The 17,451-nt window shown below is 42.2% G+C and overlaps 1 protein-coding gene across 1 annotated transcript in view; it reads right to left on the reverse strand.

The window, feature by feature from the left end:
- The window catches only part of Lgr4 (leucine rich repeat containing G protein-coupled receptor 4), a 100,944-nt gene extending 87,480 nt beyond the window's left edge, over window positions 1-13,464 (reverse strand). Inside the window, exon 1 of the mRNA XM_038330801.1 lies at window positions 12,813-13,464. Coding sequence (XP_038186729.1) covers window positions 12,813-12,997 — 185 coding nt within the window. The 5' untranslated portion in view covers window positions 12,998-13,464. The remainder of the gene's footprint in view (window positions 1-12,812) is intronic.
- Window positions 13,465-17,451: the final 3,987 nt, after the last annotated feature.

Genomic DNA, 17,451 nt, shown 5'->3' on the forward strand with positions numbered 1-17,451 from the left:
CCACCGCCCGGCAGCCCTGATTTTTTTCGCTCTTTTCCCTTATGATGAACTCTCAAATACCCAAGCAAACAATACAGATGAGCAAACTGAAGAACAAAACACCTGAGTTTCCAGACAAACCATCACCCACTAAGTGTGGGTGTTTGAGAAAGTTACCGAATCCTTGGCAATCTTACTTTGCTTAGCCATATAACAGGAACCCAGAAATGGACCTAAATACTTATAGAAATTATAACTAGCATGCATAATATGTCTAATATAGAAGACAGATCCAGAAATTCCTCACCAAATTTCTATTTTAAAAAAAAATCATGTTTTTCAAACACATATATCCAAACAATCCAAAGACTTTACTTTTGGTGGAACATTTTACAACAGGTCGCTTCTGCAGGTGTCTTCAGGGTATCAGGGTAAATGCCATGGATGTAAGGGATGCTACACAATGTTCTTTTAGAACTACAAACTTCTAAACAAAACCAATTTTTAACAGGTTCAGCTAATGCTGGATACTAAACTAACTAGGCTTAAATAAATAATAAATGGCAGCCTTGTCATAGTTTGAAGACATTCAAATTGAGACTAACATGTTCTTACAAATCTACACTTAACTTACCCTCGACTCGAGACCTATGTACTGCTAGGGGTGGGGCTCAGTCATGCTTGGGATCCTCACACTCAGGAGGCTGACGTTGGAGGAATTTTTTCCAATTCAAGGCCAGCCTATGCTACATAGCGAGTTCCAAGCCAACCAGAGCTATATATCAAGACTCTATCTCAAAATTGTGTGTCCTAAATAACAAATTGGGCTCTAAAAAAAAATGAGGGTCAATTTTAACACAGGGATGAGTTTTTTCCTCATTATAAATTCATAATTACACACTAAAAAGGGAAATTGAGTAGACTCATTTGTGAAGTGCAGAGAACAAAATTTTAAAAGTTTTATTACTCAGGGTCTAGAGAAATGAATGCCTCAGCAGCTCAGAACACTTGCAGAGACTTGAGTTCAGTTCCCAGCACCTCCACGGTGACTCATATGCATCTGTGGTAACAGTGTCAGAAGACCCAACACCCTCTTCTGAGCTCCCCGGGTACCAGGCAGGCAGGCACGTCATGCACATATAAATATTCAGGCAAAACACGCATACACATAAAATGAATAAATAAATATGTATCTTAATTTAAATTTAGCCCTCCAAGGTAAAAAAAAAAAATTAGAGAAAAGCTTACCAAGAACTATAAACGAGCTGGGTGGTGGTGCACGCTTTTAATCCCAGCACTTGGGAGGCAGAAGCAGGAAGATTTCTGTGAGTTGGAGGCCACCCTGGGATACAAAATGAGTTCTAGGACAGCCAAGGCTGTTGCAAAGAGAAATGCTGTCTCAAAAAATTTAAAAATTAAAAAAAAAACTACAAAAGGATAGGACTGCCTTAATAGTAGAGCACACTGCTGAGTGTGTGCAAGACCTTGGGTTAAAAGCTACAAAAGAGATAACTCCTACAGAAGAAAGCGTGAAAGACATTAATTTCTATGAGCTAAATTGTTATGCAGCTTACACTCAGTTATGATGCCAGGAGCCATGAGAAATAACTTTTAGATAAAATGTACAGATAAATTTAAATATTTGGTTTTATGTGGCATTAAACAATCAGCAGGAGATGACATCCCTTAGATAAATCATGACCATTTGTCAAAGCCAGTCCACATGCAGGGGAAACAAAGGAGCTAGAAATTCAGGCTGGGGTATCTTAGGGATTGGAAAAGAGCTGATGACATGGGCGTCATCGTTGCCTTCAGCAAAGCAATGAATCATCACATTGGGGGATATCTTGGGCTTTCTTTCATTATTTATTTACTTATCGTTCTATTACTGAGTACCATTTCAAGCAGAGGGGGTACTAAGGGCAAGTTCTGAATACAAAATAAAGCCTAGTAAATCCAGAAATTAGCCTACCCTTTCTTTTCCATACTCTTGGCTCCTGTTTAGCCGGTCAATGAGCCTCTTTACCCTGTAGGTCCAGAGAGCACGAAGCAAAGCCCTTCATGCTAGCAGAAGGCTGGTAGTGTGAAGAAGAAAACCCTTAATGGCCCATGCAGCAGTGTTTGGCTAGCACAAGGATGATCAATTGATCTCTTTCTTTGGACTGACAAGAAGATAAACATACACACAGTTAGCCCTCCAGGCATGGTCTACGGGGAATTAAGCATCCCACTCCCTTTACACATCACATCAAATCTGGAAAGACAGCACCCAAATGCCGTGTGTGTGTGTGTGTGTGTGTGTGTGTGTGTGTGAACATTTCACTCTCTTTCATGAAGTAGATGATTCAGTGGGCATCCATGAAAGCAGACAATACAACTACAGTCAAATCGATATTAGAAACTGACTTGGTCAAAACATAGAATTTCCTTTTCACACAAGTATCCGGGCTTTGCAAGCATGGCTTGCTTACTAGTAGCAGAGCCCATTATTAGTACGAAGTATACCAACCTATCATGAAGATGGAAGCACTCTGTTGCGTGCCCTCACAAGCCCAGATTGTTTGTAAAGGGCAGGAATGAAATATTCCATATGTTTTCTTTGTCAGTGGCAAGCCTATTGAAAGCCAGACCATACTAGTCTCCCTGCTGAGGGATTGGATTGAGCTATTCATGTGTAACCAGGCAAATGTCAAGATGGCAATGGCAAAAACATCTCAAACTTTTTTTTTTTTTTTTTAAAGAAAGCAACCCAGGGTAGAAAATGCAAACTGCACTTGAACCACTCAGCCAGTTTAAACAGGTCGTGGGCACTGCAGCCACCATTAGCTGCTGCTCTGGCTTATGAGTCATTTCAAAGCAGGACTTAATCAAAGCGTCAAATTTTTTAAATTTTTCTGAAAAAAAAATCAAAAGCAAAAAATAATGCCAGGGACAAGGACACAATTTAGCAGCCAAGCTTGTGCTGAGTGCACACACATAGCCCTTACTTTAAATCCCAGTACCAAAAATGAGTGAAAAAAACTATACAGCATTTTAGAAATGACATATCTTTAAAAAGAATGTCATTCCTAAAATTACTTAAGAGAGTGAGTGTATCTTTATCTACAAAGCAATACATATATGTGTATGTATATATATGTAATACATACATGTATGTAATGTATGTATGTATATGTATGTGTGTGTGTATATATATATATAGCCAGTAACCAGTTTTTTTTTTAAAAAAAAAAAAAGAACTTTTCAAAATAAGACTGCAGCTAAAAGGTGAATTCTGAGTTACTCTTAGCCATCTCAAACATTAAGTGAACAAACGAATCTGAGAGACTATAGTTGAGAGAATTCCTGAAGAATTGAGTTTGCTCTGTGAAAATCCTCAGTGTTGCAAAGTCTGGCTATATTGAGCAAGGTCACCTGCTGTTTGCAGAAAGATACTTTGTTTCTCTATTGAGACAGCACCCTGCTATTTGATCACCCATGTCAGAAAAGCAGCATCAAGTCCCAGAGATCAAGGTTAAAAAGTCCTATTTCCTCTGGGTTCCCTCCTCCAAAGAGCGCCATCTCCCCACCATCACAGACCTTCCTGTTAGAAGGTAAGCAGCCTTACCTGTATGACAGCAGCATCATTATAAAACACACCTACTAATGTTTCTTCCCTGGGACATTGTTAGAAACATGGTAGTTAAGCAGACTTTTTCACCAGCCCAGTGGCTCACCTATGAAATCTAAAACCAGCTTTGAGACTGATACCCACCCAAAGAGCCAAAGGAGAAGAATACAGAATCTTAAATCACAAACTAATGGTACACATGTGCAGCTACCCATTAACTCCCACAAAGAAATGACAATACACGGGATCCTCACTCTGTGTCAAAGAGACCAGGATAAAGTAAAGACCAAGTAAAGACTGGAAGTAAGACAACCTCCCTCTTTTTCCAGATGGGAAGTCTGAAGCCCCAAGTTATGAACTGATATGCTTGACCTCTTGATCCCTTTGCAACCCAAAAACTTAAAAAGCGAAAATCTGTTCGTGACAGCATGCCTAGGAAGACTGGAACCCTACAGTTACAAAAAGACTCGCCTTTAGTCACACCACTCGGGAAGCAGAGGCAGGCGGATCTCTGTGAGTTCTAGACCAGTCTGGTCTACAACAGCTAGTTCCAGGACAGGCTCCAAAGCTACAGAGACACCCAGCCTTGAAACCCACCCCCCCAAAAAAAGGCAGATGATATGACTATGGACCACGACCAAAGAGAACTGAAAACCAACAAGGTAAATGTTCTTTTTAAGAAAATACTAGAGCCAAGTATGTTGGCACACACCTCTGGTCCAAGCACTTGAAAAACAGAGGCAGACAGGCCTCTACGAGGTCAAGGCGGGCCTGGTGTACACAGGGATTTCCAGGCCAGCCAGGGCTAATTAGATGAGAGGGACAGAAGAACCCATCTCAAAAAGAAAATGGAAAAAGGAAAAGGAAACATTGGGGATTGAGGAGACGGTTCAATGGATAAAGCACTCGTACTGCAACATGAAATGCAAGGCAGAAAACAGGGAAACCCCTAGAAGCTCACAGACCAAGTAGCCTGATATACAAGGCAGAAAACAAGAAATCCTATTTTAAATGAGGTAGAAGGCAAGAATGAACCTTAAGGTTGTTTTCTACCCCCACAAACATGCTGTAGCACATCTGTGCTTTCGTAAATGCACATTTACATACACATCACACACACACAGAGAAATTAAAATTAGGAAAAATCCATCAAAATAGGTCAGCAAAAGTATTGGAGAAAGGATAAAAACATAAGCTAGGTTGCTAAATGTCAGTGAATGCCAAATGTATCCTATTAAAACCATGGTACCAAGCCAGGCAGTGGTGGCACATGCCTTTAATCCCAGCACTCAGGAGGCAGAGGCAAGTGGATCTCTGTGAGTTTGAGGCCAGCCTGGTCTACAAGAGGTAGTTCCAGGACAGGCTTCAAAAACTACAGAGAAACCCTGTCTCTAAATAAACAAACAAACAAACAAACAAACAAAAATAAAAACTATGGTACCAAAATATGTTAAATAAACCGAATTCATTTAATATCTGCTTCCTATGATCTAACCCACATTGTACCAAGAAGTCTGTGAACATTTCCATTATATGAGGTAAGAGAGCTCAATGAAGAGCCAAAGAACAACTGTGACACTTAGAAAATACAAATACTAAATACAACCAGCAAGTCAAGCAAAAGGCTGAAGAGCACAGGACAAAAACCTCACGTCCAGAGCTGGCACTACTTATTTTTCCTCTCCTCTAACTACGGGATAGATGATGACACACTAGGAGATGCTTGCCGAGGTATACCTGTTTCCAGAGATGCTGCCCTCTCCTTCTGTGGAGAATTCTCCTGCACACACAGGGAGGGTGCCAATCTAGAAGCTAAGAGTAACTATGTGCTTCCATGCTCCTAAAAGTCGGTGGTGGGTCAAGCCTTCATGAGGTATATACTTTATTCCAAAGCTTTTGCTCACACAGAGTACCCCTAAGAGAACCAGCAAAAACCCAGAAGTTCATGTGTCATGGACCAATCCCTCGAGTTTCACAGAAGAGACTGCCAACGTGGAAGCACAGCTCCCACTTGGCTCCTTCAAAACCAAAACCCTGAAGAGAGTGAGGATGTTGAAATTCATCCCCCTTAGTTTAGAAACAACTCTAGTCTAGTTACTTGGGAGAGGTCTATATGTCATCACTTGTACTAAATTATTCTGTGGTCTATGCTGATCACTATACCATGAAATCTAATGTACAAGGAGAATGAAAAAGTTAGACTTGAATCAGTTCTAGACACATCCCTTAACCATGCCTAGAACCACTCCAAAGTAAAGGAGCCAAATGTTTGCCAAACTTCAGTCCATTTTCTGGAGAAGGAAAATGTCCCTAAATAGAGCTTTGAAAACACAGGGGTGTGAACATACCTGGCATTTTTCTAAGGATTATACATTATGATTCAAATAATGTATCAAAAATGCTTTGTAGTCAGAGCATAATATCTCATTCCTTCAATGGCCAATATTAAAAACAAAAACAAAACAAAACAAAAAACATACTTTATTCTTCTAATATAAAACAAAATCACTCCGAAGGCTGGAGGAAGAGTCACAAGTTCAAGAGTTCAAGGCCGACTTCAGCTACACTGTAAGATCTTAACTTTGTCTCAAAAAATAAAGAAGCAAACAAAGTAGGAAAAAAACAGCTAAGAGAGCTCACACCACAGCCCTTTGCTTATCTTGATTCAGAATATGTAAATACGAATTTCATATGAAGGACTGAGAGTCACTGAGTATCTTGCCATCTATTAAATTTGTATCTCCCACGTCTCATTACTAGCAGACACAACACTAGCTCAGAAGCTAACCATACACACAGCTGCCTCTTAAAATATCTTCAGCCAGCATTCCCTTAGGAGATATTTTCATATTGTATGGCACAATATGCAACCACAGGTGCATGATTCAGTGTTTGGTTTGTCCATAAGACCTTTCAATACAAAAAGTTTAAGAAATGCATGTAGGCATATACTTAACATATTTAAACATTCATTTCTTGGGCCCAGACTGGTAAAAGAGCACTTCCCAAACCTTAAACCACTTGCACCTAAAGAAGCAAAATAACAGTAAATGAATAAACAAAAAATAAGAAACTTGATCCCAAATATGGTGGTGTAGGAGGACCAAGCGGTTGTGCCTTTATGACAACTAAAAAATACCTTAATGTGAAGACATGTTTTACAAACTTAAACAACCCAAACATTGGAAAGTTTAATTGCCAAACCATGGCACACAATACCTTAGCACTTTTAAGAATCTTGCAAAATAAGAGCCCGCCCCCAAAGCTTAGTAACATTTGTCTCTGAATGAACACAGTGCATACTGCACACAAGTATACAGCACTACTTAAAAGAGGTATTTGATCTTGCTACAGTCTTTAGGAAGTTGAAACACCATTAAACAACTACAAACTATAAAATCAAGGTCTCTTTCCCTCTAAGACTGGTTTTTAACTCAGTCTAGGAACCCGCTCACTTTCAAACAATAGACTGATACTGACCTGCAGTTTGACCATCAGGTGCTTAAAGATACAAAAGAAATGTCAAGAAGGCAGGCAGACAAATTAGCCATTGTGTAAAAGTGCTGATTGACTGCCTGCCCTAGAAGTTTCTTCTTCACTGGCAGTATTTAAAATTGGAGCATTTTATCACCTTCAGTCAAGCTATTACAAAAACTATACTTCACTAAGCAGAAGTAGTCAAAAAATAAGAAGCAAATAATAATAATAATAACAATAACCAAACGAACTAAAAAACAAAACTTTCTTTTCTATATATTGAAAATAAACTTTGATACTGCCAAACATGGGCCATCCATGACTTCTGAGGAACAGCCTAGATAATATACCTATAAACCTAAAACTTTTAACACCTACTTTTACAGAAGGAAAGAGCAATGATATTGACCATGAATACAGATGTTGGCTTATTCAAATTTTTCAAAGTTGAAGGCATATTTAGTGGGATTTAACTTTTAAGCTATTATATTAACAACCCAATAAAGTATTTTTGTTGACATGAATGGTTCCCAGGTACAGGAACCAATGCTGTGGCTTTTCAATAACTGCACTACATGCTGATGGAGACAAAAGTAAGAGTTGGCCTCAGATTCTAGGATTCATCAAATGATCCTTACAATTTTATGTTCTACACACACACACACACACACACACACGAGAATAGAATAAGCTCAATCAAGGAGACCAGAAGCTAAAATCCAAACTGGCAGGCTGTCAGTACTTTCTACCATTAAAAAGACGACTAAAATACAAATCTGAGAGACAGACTGACAAAGGCAGAGGCCAAGAAAATGCCTAAACTTGCCTGGATCCACCTACTAAGACAGATCTTTGATCTTTTCTGAGAGATTAAGCTGTCAAATGTTACGTTACAATCCTAACGCTAAGAGCCAAGTACTTGGACAGTAAATACTTGTGACACCAAAACTGGCACAGCCGCCAGCTAAGCTGGAAATTGTGAACTCGTATTGGTTACAGCAAGTCTTAGGAGGTACAGAAAAAGTAAATCCCTGGTATAAATTCTCAGCACTGTCCAGGCAACAGCTAACACATCCCCTCTTGGGGAGACATGGATGCCCTGTTCCATGGAAGTGCTCCAGTCGAATCTACTGTGTAGGTGACTAGCTTGAGAAATGTATAAAAATTAAAATTTGGAGCTAATGGGTATTGCTTTGTGGTAGAGTGCTTACCTAGCATATGCAAGGCCCTAAAGTCCCCAGTACACTGAAAATTATTTACAATAAATAGAAAGAAAACCCTTGTCAATAAGAGTTGTTGCTGGGAGCTAGAGAGATGGCTCAGCGGTTAAGAGGATTGCCTGCTCTTTCAAAGGTCCTGAGTTCAATTCCCAGCAACCACATGGTGGCTCACAACCATCTGTAATGAGGTCTGGTGCCCTCTTCTGGCCTGCAGGAATACAAGCAGACAGAATCCTGTATACTTAATAAATAAATATTTTTAAAAAAAAAAAAGAGTTGTTGCAGTCTCTGTTTGTCCAGACTGTAGAAATTAGGGCCCTTAAGGGGTAAGCACATGACTCACTCAAGGTCACTCCAGTGAATTATTGACAGATCTGGAACTCAGCTCCTCATGCTTCTCACAGAATGCTCTTTCCTCTGGTGTAGTTCACTAGTTTGTAAAACAAAGGATCCAAACTGAAAGATATTCCTGTATTGACCTTGTTTTGAGCAGAAAAATAACACATCTCTAACAGGGAAATTTGCAGAGAATTAGGAAATCTAAAAAGATATCAAAATTTACTACTAATAGAGTATTAACATCAGATACTGATTACTGATTTGGCCTGTGATGGAGTACACAGTAGATATTGGAAGTCAGAAAAAGAAAATACTTCCAACTGCTGTCTGTAAAGGAAGCTGTGTGGTATACTGAAGAACACGCATCTTGGAGAAAAATCTGAGATGATACCAATAAAAGGAGAAGAAAAAGCAAATGGCTCTTTAAAATGTACTTCAAAGCCCTCAGGTAACCGTCAGTTCCATAAGAAAGGCTTGATAAAGCTGCCCAGGTACAGACTACGCTCGCTGTGAAGGTTTGAGCTATGACTAATTACATGGAAGGGAGGACATTGAGCAACTTTCTGTAAAGTATCCAAATTAGTGGAACAGAGGGATTTTCGTTTCCAAGTGTTAAGCCATACACACAGGAAACAATCAGGGCCATTCTAGCCTAGCAGAGCACCCTTGCTACTCATGAATTCTACAACAAGTCTCCATGGCAAGTTTCCTCACACACACTTCTAAACACAGACAAGAACTCCTCCAAGTGAGGGGTAATCAAAAGGCTTCCGCAGCTTCAATTGGAAGAATGTTCCGCTGCTCCTGAGATCTTCACAGGAGGTCATCCTAACATTATGGCCACTCCACCATCCTCAAGTTGAGTAAGAATTACATAAAATCGACAACATTGGACAGAGAATAAGCAGCTTAGATCTAGGTAATCTAGGGAATGCAGTTACTATATTTTTTTCAGATAAGGAAATTGTCACATACTCAAAACGATTGTGGAATGACTTGCCCAAGGCCACACAATTACTCAGTGTAAGCTAAGTGGTGATCAAAAGCTCATATCCACTCTCTTCCAGGAAGCCAAAAGAAAAAAAAAGACTATATCGCTTAAACTTAAGTGACAGGAATAATTTGGACATAAAAATTTGTGTCCCAAATCTATAGTTTTCAAACTTCACTGCAGAAACACAGGAACCAGAAAACACACATTGAAAATTCCCCTCCACACCATCAACGCTACTTCATTCCTCTCCCCAAGCCTGGAATGTGGGTGATTAAGACTGACTTTCTCGCCACACTCGGAGGGATAACCTTGAACCCTTTCATAAAATAAAACGGAATTTGAGTATTAGTAAGATTATTTAACTGCGATAGGCCCACATACATTGTGGTATAAGGACTCAAAATAGTTGTTCAGAAATACAATCACTAAAAATGGTATCAATGCAGGAGCCCCATCAAGGATTCTGGGGATTTCATCTGGTTCTGTCCCCCAAGTCTTATAAGGTAGCCTTCAGCAGGAAATAGTTTGACAGAACAAGTTTAAACCAACCTAAAGTAGGAACAGCGGGTATGTAATCTCTGGGGCCTTCTGAGTTCTGGACAAAAGGCTAAATGCAGAGAAATCCAAGCATGTCAAACTCCCATGGGATTGGTGTCTGGATTCGAAGCGCTTTAATGTGGCCCTATGTGCTCATTTATTCACTCCAGAATTTTTAATTTCCTCCTGTGCACCAGACTCTGTGGACTGAGCCAAATAAAATCCCCATTCTCTGATGGTCCTGTGGTCTCCAAGGTGAGCTGTGCACCCACCTTAGGGGTAGGTGTTACTTGACAAGCTACTAAGGAATAAACAAGAACTCTGAGAACTACAGTCACCATCTTAAGGCTTCTGTTTTTCTGTTTGTAATTTCACAAATGACAAGATCCAGAAATTAGGAATATGTAAACAATGGCATAGAGACTGTAGACCTAGTCTCTTAGTGTACACTGTTCATGGACGTGGCAATGGTGCCTCAGAATGGAAGCCCTTGACTATCCTAAGTTATCCTTAGGATAGCCAACAGAGTACAGAGCTTAGGCATCAACCCCTAACTTTACAGAGGCAGCTGGTTTCCTCACATGTTAAAAGCAAATACACTGTCCTTCAAAATCCTTTAAGATAGAGTGGTTATATATTTATATACTATACACTATATATATATAAATATATTAATATATTTATTAATATATATATATGGCATTGATATACATATATGCCATATATATATGGCATTAATACTTCTGAGCGTGAAGCAGAGGGACTGGGGAAAATGAGTTCTCAGCATGTGTAATAACTCTATGGATTGACCATGGTTGACCACTGCAGCTGTTCAGAAACAATGTTATCTGTCCACAACACAAGCTATGCACAGTTACTCCCTAGGGCGGCTCCACGTTGAAGATAAGGTGTTTCCTTGTCTCCAGTGAAATGTTCAGGTTGTAAGATGCTCTCTGGAAGAGCATGTTCCCAGAGAACATGACATTACTCTCTGGTTTTAGGTACTGTGGTACAACAGGTCCTTTTCCTTATGGGACAAATCTTGTTAACGTTTGGGGAATGTGCTAAACAAAGTCTTCACCAAATCAGTTAAACAGTGAAATCCTAGTTTTTCGCAAATGTTATTCTAATATAAAGCTTTCTAAATGGTTCGGGTAAAGTCACCTCCCCTCTCTTTCTGCCTGAATTCTCTTCACGTTTCAAAAGGGTTCGAGAGAGTACAAGCCTACCTCCTCTACCAAAAAGTCTTCCTCACTTCCCAACCCTGCTCAAATTTTGCCACTTAATATACCCCTGTGAGCAAAACGCTGCATGCTTCAAACTTAACTCTTGGGGTGAAAAGTTACATATCGTTTTGAAAGAAAAGGTCTTTCGATGCATAGGTAACACCTGAGACTGACACAAAAAATAAGACTAGGGTGAAATACTCCCCCGAGTTGCAAAGCCACAGGCCTCAAGGCTCATTATCCCCAACCTACAGGGCCAGCGAATACCTTGTCACCACCCACCTGGAAATACAGCAATGTCCTGGCTTGCCTGAAAGGGAGTTTTCCCTTCACAAGATTTGCTATTCCTTTAAAGCTGTGTCTAAGAGGTCTTTTTCGGTAGCTCGTAGGTAAAAAGGAAGTTTCCTTTGCCCGAGGGCCTCTTGGCCCCTTCCTTTCCAGCAGTTCTCCCCCTGCTCCTGATTTAATCGTGCAATAGGCCACACAACTCGACAGGAGGAGGATGGAAGGGACACACAAGCAACCCTTCGCTCAATTCCCCCATTTTTTTTTCTCTATCGCTGGCATTTGCCAACACCACCTCTAACACCTAGTTCAGATTCCTCCTCTTTCCTGAGATGTTGAAAGCGCTCGGGGTCTCTGAGGAACCTGGGGGTCAGAACCATTTGTGTGACTCTTCCTGACCTCAGGCAGCTCGATGAAAGGCTCTGCCGGTCAAGACACAGGCAGAAAAAGGTTGCCCACCTCTCGCAACATTCTCTAGCTTAGGTCAGCATTCCTTCTTTAAAACTCTTTATGCAGTAAGAATATTCCCGCCGAGAAAAAGCTGAATCTCCCCTCCTCCCTTGTGCCCGGCGTGTGGTAGCGAGTCCCGAGTGGATCTGGGCTAGGGTGCCACACTGCACAACAGGACAGGGCCAAACTGGAAAGCGATTCACCTTCTAAGATACAGGTGTTTCTTCTCTCCGCCTGTGGGAACCCTGGGGGGATCCAGGTGCTTCCCCATGGAACGTGCCTCGCTGGCAAAGGCAGGCCAAGTTCTAGGCGCCCTCATCCGTGGCCAAAGTTTTGCCAGCCGAACAGGGAGCCGCATGGGGGAAGAGATCGCGTGAAAGGCTGCCAAGGACAAGCGTTTCCAGCGTCCTCCCTCCTTCTTGGCCCTAGATACATTTTTGAGATGGGGGTGGGGGTGTGATTGTGCCCAAAAAGTCTGGGAAAGAGAAAGCTCCTCGAGGCTCAGATCCGGACTGGCCAAGTCTGGAAAGGCCACCGTTCGGGAAAGGGTGCCAATGCCCCCACACACATCCACAGGTGATCGGTGCACCCTGGACCCTAGAGCGCTGGGGGTTGGGAGGCTGGGGTCTAGCCCTGACTCCGCCCCGCTGCGCCCCGCGAGTCCCCCAGCCCGTAGCCCGGTCGCCCGTACTCACAGCGCTTGGGTGAAGGCGCTGAGCCCCTCCGGCACGGCCGTCAGCCCCTTCCCGGAGCAGTCCACCCGACGGTCACCGTCGCAGCTGCAGGGCGCAGCGCAGAGAGGCGGCGCCGCGCCGCTGGGCCCGGCCGAGCCAAGCAGCCCGAGGGCGAGGAAGCAGAGCAGCCTCAGCGGGCCCGGCATTGCTGCGGCCGCCGCCCGCGCCCGCCTCTCCCGCGCGCCTCTCGCTCGGCTCGCCTCGGCTGCCCTCCGCCGTCCCCCGGGGCAGCCGGCCTGCCGGGCTCGGCCCGGCAACGTCCCTTGGCGGTCCGCGTGCGCTAGCTCCCTTCAGCAGTCCGCCGCCGCAGCGCAAGGACGCAGCGCTCCGCAGTTGCTCCCTTCCCGCTGCTCCATGGACGCGCACGGGCAGCCCCGCGGCTCGGTGGCTCAGGCCAGCCGGCCCGGCCCAGAGCAGCTACCGGGGCCGCGCGCTGCCATCGCCGCCGCCTCCTGTCCCGGGCCTCCACCAGACACACGGCTCCTCAAGGTTGCCGAGCGCAGCCTCCAGCCATGCCGGCCCGACGCCCCAGCCCCCGCCCCGGCTCTCACAAACACCCCGGCTGTCGGCGATCTCCCCGCCGCGGCTCCCGCTCTGCGTCCTTTTCCCTTCTAGGGTTGCACGCTCGCCTCCGGAGCCCCGGGCCGCCGGGTTATGCAAATCACTTAGGTACATGCAAAACTAACCCTGCTCCCGGAGCGCCATTGGTCAGCGGAGGTCTCGAGCTCATTACTATGCAGACAGGGGAGTCACTATTGGTCAGGAGTAGAGGGGCGTGTCTCTCTGGAGTGAGTGACAAGGTAGTGCTGGTGTTGGTGCTGCTGGTGGTGGTGGTGGTGGTTGGTGGGGAAGGTTCAAGTGAAAAGCCCTGACTAGGCTGTGTCTGCGTTTCAGGTTGTGGATTGAAGGTAGACGTCTCGGAAGACAAGGAGTCGGCTGGTTCCCTCCCCCACCCGGTCTTTTTCTTCCCTCTGCAGAAATTGGATCTCCTAAATTAGATGACCTGAAAAGTAAAACTCTGCCTCCAGCTTCAGTCGTTTCAAATGACTCTCCGCTGTTCCTAAGGGCAAGGGCATTGAGAGCTTTGCAAACAGGGGAAAGAAAAGAGCGAGCGAGATTTCAAAAAGGAGGGGGAAACATTTCTTTCTCTCTGACCCAAATTTCTGAGTTTTCAACGGTGCACTAAATTAAACAGTATATCCCCTCCCGTTTCTTACTTCGCCTCTGAGATCTTAGTACCCGTTTTCATTCACACTTGGGAGCTAAATTAGCGGTTAATCATCCATGACACAAATCAAACTTCTTCCTCTCTTTACAACCCTAAAACACAAGGATTTTGAAGAGTTCTAGAAGGTGACGATTCCGAGCACTGGAACAAAACGTTCAAGTGTCAATTGACTGCCCTCGAGACACTAAAGACAACTTGTGTGCTAATTATCAGCATTCCTTCCTTTTTCTGGGCTTTTATTTCCCTTATGGCCTAATACCCCCCCTAATCATTATACGAAAAATGCAGCTTTGTCAGTGTGTCCTTTCTCCCTTTCTGCTATGCCTTTGGGTTGTTTACTCAATATTGTAGACGCTTTTAATTAACTTGCAAAGTTATAGCAAGGAGAGTATTAAAATACCTGTATGGTATAGAGTTAACTAGACATCTCAGGCAAATAAAAAAAGAAAATATAAATAAGTTAATGAAGACCTAGACAATATCTTAAATGAAAACAATTCCACCATCTTTGGATCCAAGAACTTAGGGTAAATAATAATAATAGTAATAAAGCCAGATTGGATCCATATACTATAAACTTATGTTAGTGAATCAGTAAATACAAGTAAGTTTTAAGAATGATTATTTTCTCACTACAACATTGAAAAAAAACTTTTAAAAAAAGATGAGTGGTCTCCTGGTTTTATTGACAAGGGCATCAGAACCTCTCAGGTATCATGAAATGCCCTTGGCCTAAGATCATCACAGACCAACTCCCAGCTCCTGAATCCTGCCTGGTCTGGTTTTCAGAAACCTCCTCCAACTTATTTTTTGTTTTTTGTTTTTTCCTTTTTGTTATTTCCAGGAGCTTTCATGAATGAAAATGAAAAAAAAAATGTAGTTAGTTTTAATTGGTACTTTGAAGTCGTCTCTTTCTTAAAAAAAAAAAAAAAAAAAAAAAGCTGAAAGGTGACACAATTTCTCCTCCTAAGGTACACTTTCTGCTGTATTAAAATAACTATAGATTTTATGGTTGATTTCATTTCTAAGGAGTATTTATGTGCATTATGGGGTCTTGCTATGTAACCCAGACTGACTTCAATTCACCATCCCTCTGCCTCAGCCTCATGGGTAGTGGAATAAAAGTATGATAATACTATTATTAATATAATTAATTATTATATTATATTTATGACATGCAACGTATTACATTATGTAGCATGATTACTATAAATATAATAATAGTATTGCAGACTCATTTTCATGCTCTGCCTCTGTCGCTCTGTCTGTCTGTCTCTTTCTCTAAAGAGGTTTTTCCCAGTGGCTTCAGAGATGGCCAGTACTAAGAGCACTTGTTTTTGCAGAGGACAGGAGTTCTGTTCCCAGAACCCACATGGTGGTTCACAACTGCCAGTGTCTCAACATACAGGGAATCTGACATTCTCCTGGCCTCTGTGAGCACCAGGCATGCATGTGTATGTGGAACACACATGTGCATGAGCATTGGCATGCACGTGTATGTGGTACATAGTATACATGCAGGCAAAACACATACACATCAAATAAAAATAAAGTGTTTTTCAATTTCAGTAGTCATAAGAAGCACATGCACAGAATAATTTCGTGTGCCTGGACAGGGGCTAGACTGGCATTCTAAAGGTCACGAAATGAAAAAGACACCGGTGGCTCATGACAATTTTCAAGAACTTTGTTTGCTATGGTTGGCAACTTAAGTGAAATAGAGATTCAGATTTTCGAAAAGGGAGAGGTATAGATTTAATTAAGGAATAAATTTTTATTGTTTATAAAATGAGAAAAATAAATTGTAAAAAAAAGATTCATGTTTGCAGCTTAGCCAAAAAGACAAAGATCACAAAGGTCTTTGGCAGTAAAGTGAAAAAAAATCTATTAAAAGGTTCATATCCCACGGACTGGAGAGGTCGCTCAGCAGTTAAGAACACTGGCTGCTCTTCCAGAGGTCCTGAGTTCAATTCCCAGCAATTACACGGTGACTCACAACCATCCACAGTGGGATCGGATGCCCTCTTCTGGCATAAAGGTGTACATGCAGATAGAGCACTCATACATAAAATAAATATCTTAAAAAAATTCTTCTTCCTATTGTTATTACATTATGTGAGCTTTGCTAAGAATAAATCGATCTTTTGGTTCTCGCCTCTTGGACAAGTTGTCCTGCTACAGCATAAAAGCAGAATGAACTAAAGAAACACAAACTTCAGTGCACTGTCCCAAATACCTAGAGAAAAATGGTCAACTTTTACCTAAGTTACAGGCACCAGGAAGATATTGGTAACCCAAGTACAGGTTTGGTGCAAGCAAAAACATCACCTCACCAGTCTCTGCTGACGATGGGGTCTTTTCTTGTGACCACAGGTGGCTACATTTGTAGCACCCACAGGTGAGGTGGTTACATTTGTAGCACCCACAGGTGAGGTAGGGACTGCAGCTTGGGAAGTGGTTATGATAACACACACTGTAATTAGACACCTAGAGAAGCTGAAGCTGGAGAATCATAAAGTCAAACCCAGCTTGGGCTACACAGGGATACGGTCTTAAAAGGAAAGAAAAAAAATGTGTGACCTGGTCGCTGCACCCTGAGGACAGTTTGTGGGGTTCTGGGAGTGAAGGGGCAGCCCATCTGGTGATACTTACCCAGTGCAAAGGGCACGGGATGGACTGGTAAACAAGCTGGACTTTGACCACATCACCCCATTATCCTGACTCTCTTATAAAAAGGACCTGAACCATATACCTAGATGCTGTACATGATAGGTAAGGGTCCAAAGTACCCAATGAAGAAAAAACAAAACAAAACAAAAAATCAACTTAGAACAGTCAGGGATCTCAGTCAGTGCTGAAATGATTAACAGGTTAAAAATCCTCACCTATACAGAATTTCATGTTTTATGAAATATCTCTGACTTGACAACAAGTGGGAATTTACAGGAAGCTGCTTGTGAGATGAAATGTTACAAATAAGGTTGAAATTCTCTTTGTCTTTCCACCCAGCCATTCTTTGCTTCTTCCTCTCCCTGCAAAGTAAGCATTTTTCTAAATATCATTGTTAATTCCCATGCATAGCTACACGGGCTTCATTGTATCCCTAAACAATGTACAGTGTTGCCTTGAGAAATATCACTCAATACTTTCTGCAACTAGTTCTGTTTTGCATTCAACTTACGAGTTTTCTCCAGATTCCTGAAGTTAATGGCTAGTCTTAATTTTCATTGTTATATTATGTTCCACTGAAAGAATTTTCCTCAGGGACTGAGAATTTAACTCAGTTCAGTAAACATCAGTAAATGTCCTGATACTAAGTATTTTGTGTGTGTGTGTGTAGTGTGTTTAAAGGTATCTCTGTCACAATTCTTC

The sequence above is a fragment of the Arvicola amphibius genome, chromosome 5, assembly GCF_903992535.2.
Source record: "Arvicola amphibius chromosome 5, mArvAmp1.2, whole genome shotgun sequence".
NCBI classification, from domain to species: Eukaryota; Metazoa; Chordata; class Mammalia; order Rodentia; family Cricetidae; genus Arvicola; species Arvicola amphibius.